Here is a 16,842-nt window from a genome sequence, read left to right as displayed (position 1 = left end):
CTTGCTGAATTGTTTGCTCACCATTCCATTTTTATTTCTTATTTTGACAAACAACAATAAAAAAGGCAAACAATTTCACAAATAACGCTTCCTGAAGACAAACAAGCTAATGATGTCTAATGCGGCACCATTTTATAGTCATAATGGCGCACCATTTCACGTCTTGTGACTGCCGTTGGCCAATAGAATTGGCGTGATTTCACACATGCTTCAGAGACTGAATGACATGGATTTAGTCATACTTTTTTTGAGAATAATCCTTTGTAAGGCCTTTTATGCGAATAAAGTATTAACATTAAGAGATTAAATTAGTAATATTATCAGAATAAAGTTTTGAATATTAAAAATATGCTGTGTACAATACAGTATGATTTGTTCAGTAATTCCAGGTAACAGTACTGGCAGTTGTTATTTATCAGTAATGTTTCAGTATATTCTCCTTTCAGTTTTATAAATGGAAATTTGTCAAAAGCGGAAGCCCAAAGGTACATTTCCCCCTTTTTCTCCCAGTTTCCCAACTGTTCCGTACTGCGTGTTGTTGGAGTCAACATTAATCAGACTCAAACGTTTATAGTGCTGCGTGGCATATTCCCTTACAAAGATTAAATCTGTCTGCATTGATCGTTCCCTTGCTGAGCAAAAAGACACTATGAGAGATGAAAAGACATGAAAGGCAGAGCGCGGCCCCCTGATGAGAGACGTGGGCCGTCCTCCCCGATGAGTCTCACAATGGCCCCGATGAGTCAGGGATCCAGCAGTGAAAGCAGCCCGTGTGAGGAGGTGAGGGCCCAGCGGATGAGCACTGGGTCAAACACTAATCTCCCTGGTGCCAGGCAATTTGTTGAATGAGAAAAATTAAATCAATTTAAACTTTTCCAATATCGAACAAATAGAATTTCACATCACCAAGTCAGGATTTCATTGCAAGATTTGCTGTCACACAACAAAACAAATGAGGTCTAAATGCAGGTTACTAAACAGATATATGCCAATTTTAATTGGGGAATAGAACAAATTAGGTAAAGGGATAAATTATGCAAAAACTTAGAATTGAATTAAAATTGTGTCATCATATAGGTGTGAGCAGGGCATAACGTAACACAAGGCTAGTTGTAACACACTTGTTTTAAATACTTCTACACATGCCAGTATGACAAAACTTAGTGTATTTACCAGTTGCCATTTCAACACTATATAGAGAAAAAAAAATCACCAAAAATCAGAAATCTTTGGGAGATATCACTGAACATTTATTGAATCATAGCAAAAGTAGTTTTTTTTATTAACTTTTACTAGCTGGGTTTAAATCCCAGTTGCGCAGGTGGGGCATGTTGTCACACTGTGTTACAATGAGCCCCTATTAGAACTATGATATTCTATTCTATTCTATACTTAATGAATTCTATTAAGAAACCATGAGAAAAAGGTGAATAAAGACTGAAAGTCAATGTTCAGAAATTATTAATTATTATCATGTTTTGAACTATGCTGTATAGCTGCGTTTTGCGGTGTTTGTTGTCAAACTCAAAAATTAGTTTATTTTTAATTATTAAAAAATGCCATTATTTTATATATAAAAAAGTTAATAATTGTGTTTTATTGAGAAAATATTTTAGTTTGTCTTGTATACTTGTTAGATTAGATCAGAAAACATTTTAATCTGTCATATGGTTATGTTACAATGAATCCCACCTATGGTGCATGTTGTCACATTTCACTTCCATTCTTTTGGAGTAAATCAAGAAAAAAGTATACACCGTATTAATGAAACAACACCACATAATTGTACTAGACATGTGTGAAATGAATACTGGTAAAAATAAATACTCTGAACCTAAGTATGTTTACACACACTGAGAAAGTCAAAAAGCATTAGGTTGTGCCCCGCTCTCGCCTACTCACCCTCATGTTTTTCTAAACCCATAGGACTTTGGTTAATCTTCAAAAGACAAATTAAGATACTTTTAAGGATATTTGAATTTATAATTCTTAATTTTTTTTGTAAAATAAATCCCTTTCTGAGCGGATATGCAATGGGAAAAAGGAGAAGAATGAGTTCGGTAAAAGGTGGATTTGAACTCGGGTCGGTCGCACCAATAGCTAACGCCATCCACCTTACACTCTACACCACTGCATCTGTTATCAGTGGATTTTGATTGGCTCAATCAGACAGTGGTGGGCGGAGTCAGTGTAAATACCCTCTGCCAATAACACGGACTAATTTCACTTGGTGTAAATAAACATTTACATTTATAGTATTGTAGAGGTTTCTGTCCCTCCATTGAAACAGCAGGTAACCAAAACTTCATAAATCCATATTAAATGCGTGGATTAATCCAAGTATTGTGAAGAGATATGATTGCTTTATGTGATTATTTAATTTAGGCTTTTATTTACATCTACACAATACCACATTTTAAAGGGGTGGTATAATGCCCTTTTCACAAGATGTAAAATAAGTCTTTGTTGTCCCCAGAGTGTGTATGAGAAGTTTTAGCTCAAAATACCCCACAGATATTTTTATATAGACCTTCTGTAGCTCCGCCCCTTTTCAGCGCTGCACTCGCTGTCTTTTGTCTTCCGGTCTGTATTTTCACAGCGATCTTACGTATTTATGAATGAACGGCTCATTTTAAAATCTTCCCGGTCTACTGACATTTGTTAAGACATCTGCTTTAAACATTATAATCCTCATGATAACTTTCGTTAACTTTACAATAAGTAAATCCACTTCAAAAGCTAATTACTCCTGGACAGCAATGCCATAGAAATATACAGAGCGACCGCAAAAACGGAAGTTCAAAGACAATATTCGAAAGATGGCGGCGCCCTCGTTTCTCTGGCGCATAAGGTCTATAGCATGTAAAATTTGACATTTTTGAGGGTGAGCAAAAAACGCACCATTTTGTGTCTGTTCCTTTAAATGCAAATGAGTTGCTGCTCCCAGCACAGGGGGCGGAGCTTCAATAGCTTCCACTCACACAGACATGCACTGAAAATTTCAAAAACTTTTAGCCTTTTATGTTCAAACCGGATTCAGACAATGATGGAGAGACTCAAGAAGTGACAACATGTAGAAGCAACAGGATGTTTAGTTGATGAATTTATGTAGGTTATGTGTAGTCATTGATTAGCATATTCTGTTTTGATAATCTATAAATCGTGTTCCGGGGGCGGGGTTTATGTAAATTTTAGGGTTGGTGATGTCACTAATCCGGGATGAATGTGGTGTAGTCTCTATCAGCCGTTTGTTGTAGACCTTAAAAAGTGATTTCTTTAAAAGCAAATATCTCCCTTTGCTTTGAACTTTGAGCGTCGTAACTTTGCAGATGTTGTTTATGCTCAAACAGCAACATTACACACTAACTAAAATTAGAAAAGTCAAATCATAATCAACCACCCCTTTAAACAAATATGATAAAGAAAATTGTGCATGCATCGCGTTCTCACAAGTGTCACATTCTTCAACTTTTATATTAAAACATGGAGAAATGACACGCTTATTTAACTTTTAAGTTAAGTTTCATGAAAGTATTATAATGCATGCCCTGAGGCTTCTTGCTGTGCTTAATATATTACATAACGTTGATCAATATATATGGACATATAAATCAAATCACTATAGTTAACATCATTGCATACACCATTTTAAAATAAACATATTTTTTCAGATCAAAGATTCCAATTTTGATTTCAGCTCATTGTATATTCCATAGCACTATAAATATGAGATTAAAGTGAAATCAAAAGTGGATCTCAGAAGTAAACATCTCGCCAACATTAAAAGTATTTTAAAAGAGTCTTCTCAATAATTCTCAATATTTTGATGCTCTGTCACTTTTTTGGAACAGCTCTCCGTAGGCCGTACAGAATTACATCTGTCGTGAAGCTGACAGATTGACAACCAAAGCTATTTTTGGCCCTTTGTGAAGTCGTGCAGCAAGTCATGGGCTTGGGTTCAGCCACAGGTGTTTGAGCAGATCACTGCGCTCAGAGAACATGCCAGTCACAATCAATTCAGTCGGATTTGCTAAAGTGTCTGGTTGTCATTTCTTACCACTTTATACCATTCTCCCTAGGGCTGCCAAACATCACAGTGATAAAGCCCAGCTCTGCTAAATATTACAAACCTGGGCTGTCAATCTAAGGCATGAGATGCTTTTGAAGAATATATCACTCTCCACCAGATGTGTGATGAAGTGGGAAGAGTAATTTGGTTATAAGACTCTTAACTCCTGCTTCCACAGCACACACAGGACATGTAAATTCAGCGAGCCCATTCTCAGAGATAATCACAGTGTCTCAAGAGTCTAACAGGCGTCTCTGTGACAATGGGGAGACGATTCAAAACACATTTCTGTCTCCATTAAATTATTGTTTGTATTATATGTTATTAATCATACTCATTTGTTGCTTTTCAGAAATGTGTGTCTATGAATACCACATTTCTTCTAGCTGTCATTGCTCAAAATCCCATGCCTTCACTTGTGATTTCCCTTAAGTTCATGTGTTTGTTTTTGCTGCTGATTATATATACATTTTAAATAGATAGTGCTATAGCTGGAGTGGAAATCAAGCTTAGTTCTTAGATCTTTGTTTATTTCCAAATGGTTTATGCAAAGATTTGAAGTAAAAATCGAGCGCAGGAAATAGTATTTATTTATACTCGCCCTCATTTCTTTCTTTATACACACGCTTCCTTTCTTTCATAGAACACAAAAGAAGAAATTTCTAATACTGTTTTGTTTACATACAGTTACAATGAATGGGGAATGAGGTTTTCAGAACTATAAATGTGCAATAAATAAAAGAAGCAAAAAAGATGCTGTTCGCAGGCAGCCAATGAAGACCAGAGGCTGGCATTATGCAAATGTGTTACATTGTTACATAGGTTTGTAACAGGAAGTGAGACTGGAGTTATTGACGACTCATTTCGGCAGTTCAGAATCGATTACTTCTTACTTTTAGGAGACAATAACTTTATTTATTGTGCACTTTGATCTTTGAAACTTTGCAGACCTTTTACATTCTCAAACAGCAGCTATATTACACACTAAAGGTAAAGGTAATGTCTGAAAAAAGCATAATGGGGAACTTTAAGTTCACTGAAAATATGTGGAGGTTGTTAACTTTCCCCAAACATTTTCAGTAATAATTCATGTTTTACCTTCCAGGGATTAAGGTACAATATATATAAATATATTTCTTCTTTTTTTCAGTTTGAAAGCCTCAGGTCCCATGGATGATCAAAGGATCCCATTTATATCAAAGGAACATGAAACATAACATCTCTTCTGCTCTGACTTGAATTAATGCAATTCATATATTCATATACATACTGTAAAATACATCATGCAGGCCTTTGTCAAGGGAAATGAGTGTGCCTTTTCACATTTAAGCAATGGATGAAATTAGGTTTAATTGAGGAACATTATATTTAAATGAAAAAAATATATATATTGAAAACAAGTCCATAAGAAATCCATTTGAAAAGGTTTAATAAGGTCTTGCAACACTCAGTTAGTAGAATGTTCAAGAAAGGGGAAGTAATTAAGTATAAGTGGAAATAATGGATGCTGATTGATTGGTCAGTACAGCATTCCTGCTGAGATAAAATGTCCATCAATGCCTAAAAACTCCCTTTACTTTATCTAAAAACTCCCTTCTGCTTTTACTTACAGAATGCCAAGTGCATCTGACTGATTCTGCAATTGATTCTCTCTTCTACAGATGAAATCTACCCTAAAGTGTACCACACCTGCTTCTTTATTGTCACTTATTTTGCTCCATTATGTTTGATGGTCCTGGCGTACATTCAGATCTGTCATAAACTCTGGTGTCAACAGGTATGTACGCATTCTTGACTTGTTAACACATCATAGCTCAACAGCATTTGAACTGTTTATAAATGACAGCATTTTTCTGTATATTCTATAAGCGGAGTGAGCTGCATAATTTCCCTTTTTTAATGTGGTAACCATATTAACAGTTTAACAGTATTTTACTGTAAAATCACAAGAAATGTCCCGTTAGATCTATTACAGTTTTGGGTTACGCTTTATTTTAAGGTGTCTTTGTTACAGTGTAATTATACATTTAAGTACTGAGTAATATTAATCAAGTACATTACTAAAGGGTTAGGATTAGGTCTGTTGTAGGGTTAGTTGGATGTAATTATGTATACATGAATACATGTAACAAATGTAACAATGACCCTGTCAAATAAAGTGTCACCCAGTTTTCCCCCGTATACAGTAAGGGAACTTATTATTAAACAATTACCCAGCTAACAGGGAACGCTCTCAGAACTTCCCTAACGTTCTGTCAAGATTTTCTCAAAGTTAAGAACAAACGTTCTTCCAGTAACGCTAATAGAACGCTTGTTCAAGGTCATCTGGTCTTTCATAATGTTCTCAAAACTTTAGCATAAAAACATTCCCCTTTTTTTTTTTTCTTTCTGATACTGGATGTTTATCTAATGCTTCAGATGTTCAGAAAACTATCTAACTATAGAAAACTAGAAGAAACATTTCTATAATGTTTGCGAAATGAAATGTCCCCTTAAAGGGATAGTTCACTTTGAAATTAAATTTTGGTATGTTTTAGCTTACCTCAAGGGCATCCAAGATGTAGGTGTCTTTTTTTCCACAGTAGTTTCAATTTTGATATGTTTAGGTCAAACCGTTCTTGTCTATCAGTCATATAATGCAGGTCTATGGTTACTGTCTCAAAGAGCATGCACAGAGTCCAAATTAAAACAATTCCCCGTCGTCCAAATTAAACAATTCCCCATCATAAGTACACATTGATGGCCTAAGACACGAAACGAGCGGTTTGTGTGAGAAAACGAACAGTATTTATATCGTTTTTACCTCTTATACACAGCCACGTCCAAGTGATCTGATCTGACGTGTACGCAGACTGGTGCATAGAGATATACACTAGATGTCACCTTGTCTACGGCAGTTCATTGGAACGAATGTCTTTAAGGCGACATCTAGTGTATATATCTATGCACCAGTCTGCGTACACGTCACACACCAGGATGCGCGCGCGCCCTCAGATCACTTGGACGTGGCTGTGTATAAGAGGTAAAAACAATATAAATACTGTTCGTTTTCTCACACAAACCGCTCGTTTCGTGTCTTAGGCCATCAATGTGTACTTACGATGGGGAATTGTTTAATTTGGACGACGGGGAATTGTTTTAATTTGGACTCTGTGCATGCTCTTTGAGACAGTGACCACAGACCTGCATTAAATGACTGACAGACAAGAACGGTTTGACCTAAAAATATCAAAATTGAAACTACTGCGGAAAAAAAGACACCTACATCTTGGATGCCCTTGAGGTAAGCTAAAACATACCAAAATTTTATTTCAAAGTGAACTATCCCTTTAACCCTCTGGGGTCTGAGCTGTTTTCTGGGCCCTGGAGATGTTCTGACATGCTCTGACATTTGTGCTTATTTCTGTTACTTGTGACATTTTCATGGCTAAAGTCTGATTACACTGTATTTAGCACAAACTCTGCTACAATAATATGTCAGCAGCATGTATGTAAAAGTTTGCAGTTTTGAGATAATGACATTTATGCGTGGTTTGTGAAAATACAAAAAAAATATTGTCACTGAAATAAGGCCATGAAACCCATACTGATTATTTCTTCACAAGACTTTTGAAAATTGTATCACGTAGCCTAGAATATTTGCTTCAAAACTATGTGAAAATCATCCTGACTACTCATTCAGATAAGACAATATATTGATTTGATTTGTAAGACGTGTTTTGTGTAAGAAAGCTTTATGCGAGGAGGCGTGATCACATCATTAATATGTATTGTTTTCACACCTGAGAAAGACAAAGACCCTCCCTAATGGCCGTATTAGGAGCTATCAGGCCCTATCATTCTGAGCAACCTTGCACAAAGAATGAGGAGATTTAAAAAAGAATGGCTTTTTGATTGTTTGGATTTATTTACAACACAGCATAATCCAAAGATACACAACAAATGACAAAAAAGCACATTATTAAATTGTAAAAACTGGTCGTTTTGTCCGTTCAGAGAACACTCAGAAATAACGTTTTCATGACTTAAAGGGATAGTTCACCCAAAAATGAAAATTATGTCATAATTTACTCACCCTCAAGTTGTTTCAAACCTGTATTAAGTTCTTTCTTCTGTTGAACACAAAGGAAGATATTTTGAAGAATGTCGTAACCGAACAGTTGATGGACCCATTGACTTCCATAGTAGGAAAAAAAAATACTATGGAAGTCAATGGGGTCCATCAACTGTTTGGTTACAGACATTTTTCTAAATATCATCTTTTGTGTTCAGCAGAAGAAAGAACTTAATACAGGTTTGAAACGACTTGAGGGTGAGTAAATTATGACATAATTTTCATTTTTGGGTGAACTATTCCTTTAAGCGATTATCACACTGTACGATTTAATATAGTCCTTTACGATTGTTGCTTGTCAGACTGTACGAACATGATCATCGCTGTAAGTCATGTCACACTGTAAGATCTCAGTTGTCATTAATGTCAGACTGTAAGACAGTCGAGACGTGTTAAAAAAAAAATCACGCACGCAAGAAAATTCGTCCAGAGTTTTACATCATCATCCATGACACGTACGTTCACAGTTCGGTGACGGTGAGCTGCGTTACACACGGGATTGAAATGCTGGCTGCAACGAAATCTCTAATGTTAATTTTGGTCATGAAGCCATTATTTCTTTCTTTGTCTTGAAAAACAAAGACAATTTGACAGCCAAATCATGGCCAGTATGCACCTGGCTTTAATTGCAAAGCTAGCAAAAACAATCTTAGAACATATTTCTGTTGGCTGGGTAACTGTAGCATTTTAACAGTTAAAATGAGAATTATTTTCCATCCCTGAGCAGATTCCCGGGACGTCGTCGGTGCTTCAGAGGAAGTGGAAGTCTCTGCAGTGTTCAGCTCACGCCGTGGGCTCGGGAGAATCGGTGAAGGTGAGAACCAGCACCGTCTCGGCGGAGATCAAACAGGTGAAAGCCCGCCGGAAGACGGCCCGCATGCTGATGGTGGTGCTGTTTGTGTTCGCGCTCTGTTACCTGCCCATCAGTGTCCTCAACATCATGAAGAGGTAAGAGCCTATGCCTCCTCTGTCTCTGTGTGTGACGCTCACTACGGCTCTCAAGAACACGTCTGGCTAACAAAGTTAAAAAACAGGACATTATATTTCGATGACAATTAAGCTTATTTTTAGGACCATTCAATTTTTCTTTTTCATTGTGATGTTATTCTAATACCAATTAATGGCTTTTTGAAAGGGTTTATTGATTCTCATTATTCTCAACTGTGATCCACATTTTTAAAAATAATTTTTAGATCAGCATAAATAAAAGGCACACTATCATGAGTTAAAAATACCTAATTTAACTAATAATATATTAATCGTTTGGGTCACACTTTATATTAGGTGTCTTTACTATGTACTTACATCAACAAAATAATAATAAATATATTTTTTAGGTGCAAAGTACTTCTTGCCTTGATGTATTGTAAAACACTCGTGCTGCTATTGAGCTGATACTGGTAAGGTTAGGACAGGGTTGCTGGTATGGGAAGCTTTAAGGGTTTAAAGATGTAAGGAAAGGTCAAAAGTATAATTATAGATGCAATTACAGCTTTTAAATATAAGTACAGTGAAAAACATGTATGTACACAATAAGTGCACTGTATCAAATGATTCATTTAAATGTTGGTACATTGTAGTTAAAGACACTTAATATAAAGTTCATTGTTGGTCATGAAAATAATGTCAAAATGAATGGATGGATTATCCTAAAATTGGCTTCATTTTCTTTATGCAAATGATTTTTCTTTGTCCTTTTAATAAAAAACTATACACACACACACACACACACACACACACACATGACTTAACTCTGTAGGATGTGTATCATGCCTTGCAAAGTTTGGCATTTGGTTAACTCAACAGTAAACATTCTGTCATCGAAAAAAAAAAAAAAAAAGCTATATAATTTTTTTTTTTTTTTTTATGTCTTATGGTAGTATAATACATTGTCATGAGTAATGTGAGCCGTTGTTAAAGGCATGAGACAGACTGCTGAGATTATATCTGTTAATTATGCGGCCCTTTGTAGTCAGAGTTCTGTTCAAACCAAGAATCTGTAATGAATTTTCCTCTAGTAATGTTTTAGCAGTAATTCAAAAAATTCTCACTGTCATTATTTCACCCACAATAATAAATTGTAACTAGATTTTTGCATTGAAGAAAAAGTAATTAGCGCTTATCTATCATAAGCCATTAGTTTTCTGGGTGTTTATCAGGGCTTTGCTATGTGGTTATCAGATGTATGATCAACATTCAGATAATCAAATATAATCTTTTTTTAGCCACATGTAGTCACTCAATATAAATAACCTTTTAATCCGAAAAAAAGAAAAAAAAAGAAATGCTCAGTCTCAGCAGAATACAAATGAAAACCACAACTAAAAGACGATAACCAACAGAGACAGAGAAGTACAAGGGTTTTATCACAAGGTGTATTTTGAATTTATGCAATATTTATGCTAAGAAATTGATTTGAAATGATTTTATAGCATTTTATAAAGACAGTGCGAAGCGTCCAGTGACGCATAACTCAATCTCAGCTTTGCGTTCTGATCAACCAGTTGGTGTTTGTTCAGCAATAATGACATAATGCAAACTATCTTGTAGTGTTTTCCCCTCACTAGTTTAAGCTGCTTTCCAGACTGCATGTGTTGAGCTGAAATGAAGGCTGCAAATAAAATACATTTAATAAATTGTTAAAATAAAATCTGCTTCTTGTAAGAGGAGAGTCCCACTGTATTTGAAATATGTGCTTTATTTATTCAAAATGTTTTGTTTTTGATAGTTGCATTATGTTTACATGGAAATTTGTTTCCGCAACAGAATAAAACATTTTAAAAGATAATTGTGACTTTTTATCTCACAATTGCGAGTTTACATCTCAGAATTCTGACTTGATTTCTCAGAATTGCGAGATATAAATTCAGAATTGCGAGAAATAAACACTGACTGACTTTTCTCTCAATTCTTCCACAACTTTACTAACTTTATAACACACAATTGCGACTTTATATCACGCAATTCTGACTTCATAACTCGCAATTGCGACTTTATATTATGCAATTCTGACTTTATAACACACAATTGCGACTTTAGATCAGGCAATTCTGACTTTATAACACACAATTGCGACTTTATCATCAAGCAATTCTGATTCAAAAAGTCAGAATTGCAAGATGTAAACTCGCAATTGTGAGAGAAAAAAAGCCAGAATTGTGAGATAAAAAGTCGCAATCGCCTTTTTCTTTTTTATTCTGTGACGGAAACAAGCTTTCCATACGTTTATGTCTATTTGTTATCCGCAGAGTATTTGGCGTTTTCAAGAACACAGACAACAGAGAGACTGTCTACGCCTGGTTCACCTTCTCACACTGGCTGATATACGCCAACAGTGCCGCCAATCCAATCATCTACAATTTCCTCAGCGGTGAGTCTTTAACACGTTCAGCTACATCAGAGGTCTCCACGTCTGGTTCTGGAGACTCACCGTCACTGCACTGCATATTTTGAGTGTCTTCCTTCTTTACACACCAGATTCGAATCCTCATCTCGTTAGCAGAGAGCTGGCGTGTCACATCAGAGATATATTCACTCTAGATGACCCGAGTTCAGAAGCACTGCCCTCTGCTGGTCACATTCAGGCATTACACCTGTCATTCCCTTCACCGCCTGCAAACACACACAAGACTTCAAAGCTTTGAGAGGCTGTTCGCCCTCCGGAAACATCCTGTACCTTTTCATTCATAACGAGCACACTAATTATTTCTTCAGTAGCATTGCAATATTCTCTTTGTGCCACTCTGATAACTGAGTACATCGTTACCTGCTCATTTCAGTTTGGAGGATTCAGTGCACCTACGGAAAATAAATTAATCCGTTTAATTTTACCAGTCACCTTGGGACCAACATTTTTATTTTGGATTTTGAAAGGTCTAAAAAGAGCATTTGATGTTTTTAAAAAGCAGAATATAAAATACACTACCAGAAAAAAAGTGCAAAATTTTTATATTTAAGTCATCACTCATGCACACATAAGTTAACATACCTTGAATGTGATTCAAGGCCGGATATAGCTAATCAGAACTTTCATTCTCCGCTTAGAGGTAAAAAGAAGTTGGAAATACCTTTGACGCTGCTGAAAGTGACGTTTAGATGAATATGTAAATATGTGCTCCGCTTTCCTCTCGATAACAACATAAACACACAACAAAACTGACAGCGGTGAGGAAACATCAGTTCATCAATCCTCTGATCATAGAGATGTGGATATGTTTACAGCAGCTCTATCATATCCACAGATGAGGTGATTAACAGTTATGATAGTTTGAATATAACGTATATTTGAGACTATAGACTATATAGATCTGGCAATGTGAAAAATTAGTCTGCAGGCTTTCATTGACAACCTAGGAAGTCAGGGAAGGTCTCATTTTTAATTTTCTTTACAAGCTGTTCACACGATGGCAATAAAACAAAGTGATTAATATATTCAATTCTTACATATATCCCCTTTTTAATTTTAATTAAACTGTTCATTGTTAGTTCATGTCAGCTGAGGCCCATAAATAATATCAACAGATACTAGTACATGCTGTAATTAACATTAGATAATAAATGCTTTAGAATAATGTATCAGTGTTAGTTCAAGTTAACAAACGGAACCTTATTTAAATCAGATCCTGTTTTCTCGCAGGTAAATTTCGAGAGGAGTTTAAAGCGGCGTTCATCTGTCATTGCTCCAGTGGAGACGAGACACCGAAGGAGAGAGTCAGAGCGAGAACCAGTACAGACAGCCGCAAATCCCTGTCTACGCAAGTCCACAACTTCGACAACATCTCCAGGATCTCTGACCAGGCAGTGTAGATCAGTGTGGGAAGGCTTTTCTGGGAGAATCCTGTGTCACGACCACGAGACCAGAAGAACACAGTACGTTTCGACCTGCGAGGCTTATGGATGGAAGGATTGAATGGACATAATAACCTCAGTGAATTACACACACTTTTTGAAAATGACATTGTGTCTTGCGCAAGCGCACATTAACCTTCAGTGGAATTGATATTTTCACCCAGTGAGCCAAGAGGTTATTTTTCAGCTCACTGCTCGAATGGACGCGCAGACACAGGTGAAAATAATGGCATGTCTCAGAAACACAATGAGACTGCATTCAACTCGAGACTGAAAGACAATGATGATAGAAGGGAAGAAAAGATTTTCAGTGTTAGATGATGGTAAGCGATCTGTGGGTACAGTTCTCTGAAAACACTCGGGCTCCACTGAAACACCGCTCTGTTTGTTTGAGCATCAAATGATTCGGGTTTGAGAACAAACATTATTTTTGCATGCATAAACCGCTTCTAAGTACTTTTGAACAAAATTGATGTATATTTATTTTTATCCCATGTTTAAACAATGCACAGTTTGACATTTGTAATGTTTCTCTTAGAGTGCTGTTTTGTGTTATGTTTTTATCTTTTCAGGAACAGCTCGCTCTCTCGGTAACACTTTACAGTAAGGTTTCATTTGTAAGTTAACTACATTAGTTAACATGAATTAACATGAATTAATAATGTAAATTTCAACATTTACTAATACATTTTTAACCCTTTCATGCATGAATTATGATAACCTCAGTCAGGATTTTTTTCTTATGTGTTTTTATTGCTCTTAGGGCATGAAAAACAAGAATTGATTTTTATTTTATTTTTTTTACAAATTTTTCAAAGAGATCTTCAGATGTCCACTTGAGTGGACAGCATGCGGTTATGGTTTAAACTTAAGATATACTATATTAAATATAAGTAATCAATACAATTATATCAAATCATGTGAAAACTATAAAAATATATACAAAAAATATAAATGCAAAATATTGCAAAGGATTCATACAACTCAATGCAAGTTGCACTTCGCGTATCTTTGATATCAGAACATGAGGACGTGATTCCATCAGAATTTTCTACAGTCTGTCAAGGTACAACTGTGGAAACCACTCAGATGCTCCCTCCAGTGCACCAGAGTGTGGAGATTTACCCTTATTAGCTGATAATTCTGATTATGTTCAAGATGGACATGCACATTTCTATCATAGCCCTCCTCTGAGAAAACCTAGCTATACGTTTTTTCAATCTCATCTGAAATGATCAGTGTTGGGGGTAATGCATTACAAGTAACATGCATAACGCATTCAGATTACTTTTTTGATGTTACAAGTAAAGTAATGTGTTACAAGTAACATGCATTACCTAATCAGATTACTTTTTGATCTAACAAGTAATTAACTACAAGTAATGTGCATTACCTAATCAGATTACTTTTTGATGTAACGAGTAAAGAAACGCATTACAATAACGCACATTACATAATCAGATTACTTTTTGATGTTATGAGTAAGGAAACGCATTACAAGTGACATGCATTACGTAATCAGATTACTTTTTGATGTTATGAGTAAAGAAACGCATTACAAGTAACATGCATTACGTAATCAGATTACTTTTTGATGTTATGAGTAAAAAAACGCATTACAATAACATGCATTACGAAATCAGATTACTTTTTGATCTAACAAGTAAAGTAATGCATTACAAGTGTCATACATTATGTAATCACATGACTTTTTTCGATGTCAATGAAAATTACATTCTAATAATACAAGTACATTTATTTACAGTAAAAAAAGTCACTGCAGATTAAGTTTTTAAGTTTTAAATTTCAAAAACAATATTCACATTATAATTATGAATTGTAGCTGAAATATAGCAATTGATGCATGACGTCCACTACAGTGGACATGTGATTAATCAGAGTTTTCTCTCAATCTAAAATCAAAACTTGGAAAATTTTACTGTGATATGACTCATTAGATATTGCTTGATGCTGCAATATTTTTTTTTACCTACAAGAGTCTTCTAGGATAAAAGGAATGGGTGGATATTCCGGAGCAACTTGGCATGTCTGACTGACCCTTGGCCATCTTGGTTTGGAGGGGGAAAAAATCGAAACACAACAGCTTGCCACTTGGTTGCAATTTATAGGATGATGCACCAGGGTCCAATGAAGAGGCTGATGTGCAACTTTGCCATAAAAACCCGTGCAAATTCAAGAAAATTCTTTTTTAATAGCTGTCCACTGTAGTGACCACTATGCGTGAAAGGGTTAAAATCAAAAGTTAACAAGTTAATACACTAACATGAACAAACAAAAAAATATTTGTATTAACTAACATTAACAAAATATTAATAAATGATGCACAAAAAAAATTGCTAATTGATAGTTTATTTTAGCTAATGCATTAACTAATGAGACCTTATTGTAAAGTGTTACCGTTTACTCTAATTTGATCCCACTTGGGTATTAAAACAAATAAAACATGAAGAAAACATTTTGAATGTTCACTTTAGTGTGCATTTCACAAGTGTTTGCAGATACGTCTGTTTTATTTCTGATGATAGGTATCTCTGTTGTGTGTTTTAGAACATTTATTTCTATGGAGCTGTTTTGACGTTTTGCACAGTCCAGCAGTAATTATTTGCTCTGAGTGTTTGCTTTGTTGGATCAGGAAGCCTGGAGCTCTAACTGTTTATTTGACTATTATGAGTTTGATGATTACAGAGTCATAAAGCGGGACAATGGCACAACAATGCATCTTTGTTCAAGTGTGACAGATGTCACGAGAACCAACAGGTGAACAGCAGAGAACTACTGACTGCATGATGTTGCTGATGTCTCTCAGGTGCTTGCTTTGAGATCCTGTGTTATCTATTAAAAGTGTGTACTTGCTGCTACTTATAAGTAATTGCTTTGAGTGTGTTAATGTGTTTGAAATTATGTTTGTAGATAAAGATTCTAATTTTACTTATAACACTACTAAGCCATTCGTCATTATCTTTTTGTTAGCATATAAGTGAATCTCACACATGCTGACTTTTAAACGTCTTTGGGCAGAAACATGTGAATTACTTTGGTCTATGTTTGCACAATCCAAAAATAAAGAAGTAAACAATAACAACTCTAAGTAATTGTGTATGTTTTGCCAGCAGTAACTAGCATTGAAATGTATGATGGTTTGAGCTGGCATTTCTGGGTGTCCCTAACCCTAACCTGTTCTGTCTAGTCTGCACCTGTTCTCATTAGTCCCTGATTAGTCTACCTTTCTCCACCTGTGTCTAGTTAGTGTCCTCATTTCCTCCGTGTATTTATACTCCCTGTTCTGTTCAGTCCCTTGTCGGTTCTCGTTAATGTTAGATGTGGTTGTGTATGTCTGAACTCATCAAGTAAAGTTTGTGTTTAACACAGATCTCTGTCTCGTGCCTTCAACTACCACCACACCGTTACAGTCTGGTCATGTTTGTCATTAAATGTACAATTTTTTTTGTTTTTTACTTAAAAATAGACTCAATACATCATCAATCCTCCTTCCAAAACATGTTTTTGTCTTACCCGTGTTTTTGTCTTAATTGCGACTTTTTATCTCGCTTAATTTTTTGCAATTGTGGGTTTACATCCCGCAATTCTGACTTAATATCTCACAATTCGAATTCTGTCAGGACCACTACCGTCAAATACGATTAACAATTAGCATACAGTTTGGATTGGCGGTATGGTTCCGTTCTGGGTATGAGAGCAGCAATAAACCCCCCTTGGGGTAAACAGAACAGAACCAACTGAATGTTTGCAAATATATTTAATTCAAGATTTTAAAGTACAACATAATTCG

General features: G+C 35.6%; 1 protein-coding gene across 2 annotated transcripts in view; it reads left to right on the top strand.

The window, feature by feature from the left end:
• The window catches only part of hcrtr2 (hypocretin (orexin) receptor 2), a 37,013-nt gene extending 23,039 nt beyond the window's left edge, over window positions 1-13,974 (top strand). The window contains exons 4-7 of one of the 2 annotated variants that reach the window (XM_084093596.1): window positions 5,731-5,846; window positions 8,911-9,131; window positions 11,432-11,553; window positions 12,820-13,974. In XM_084093596.1, the coding sequence (XP_083949722.1) occupies window positions 5,731-5,846; window positions 8,911-9,131; window positions 11,432-11,553; window positions 12,820-12,989 (629 nt within the window). In that variant the 3' untranslated portion in view covers window positions 12,990-13,974. Of the gene's footprint in view, window positions 1-5,730; window positions 5,847-8,910; window positions 9,132-11,431; window positions 11,554-11,660; window positions 12,430-12,819 lie in introns of those variants that run through there. The other variant, XM_084093597.1, reaches the window with a different exon arrangement.
• Window positions 13,975-16,842: the final 2,868 nt, after the last annotated feature.

The sequence above is a fragment of the Abramis brama genome (genome assembly GCF_963993115.1).
Source record: "Abramis brama genome assembly, chromosome: 19".
Lineage (NCBI taxonomy): Eukaryota > Metazoa > Chordata > Actinopteri > Cypriniformes > Leuciscidae > Abramis > Abramis brama.
The sequence above is the reverse complement of the archived record's forward strand: the minus strand, read 5'-3'. Positions and strand labels throughout refer to the sequence as shown.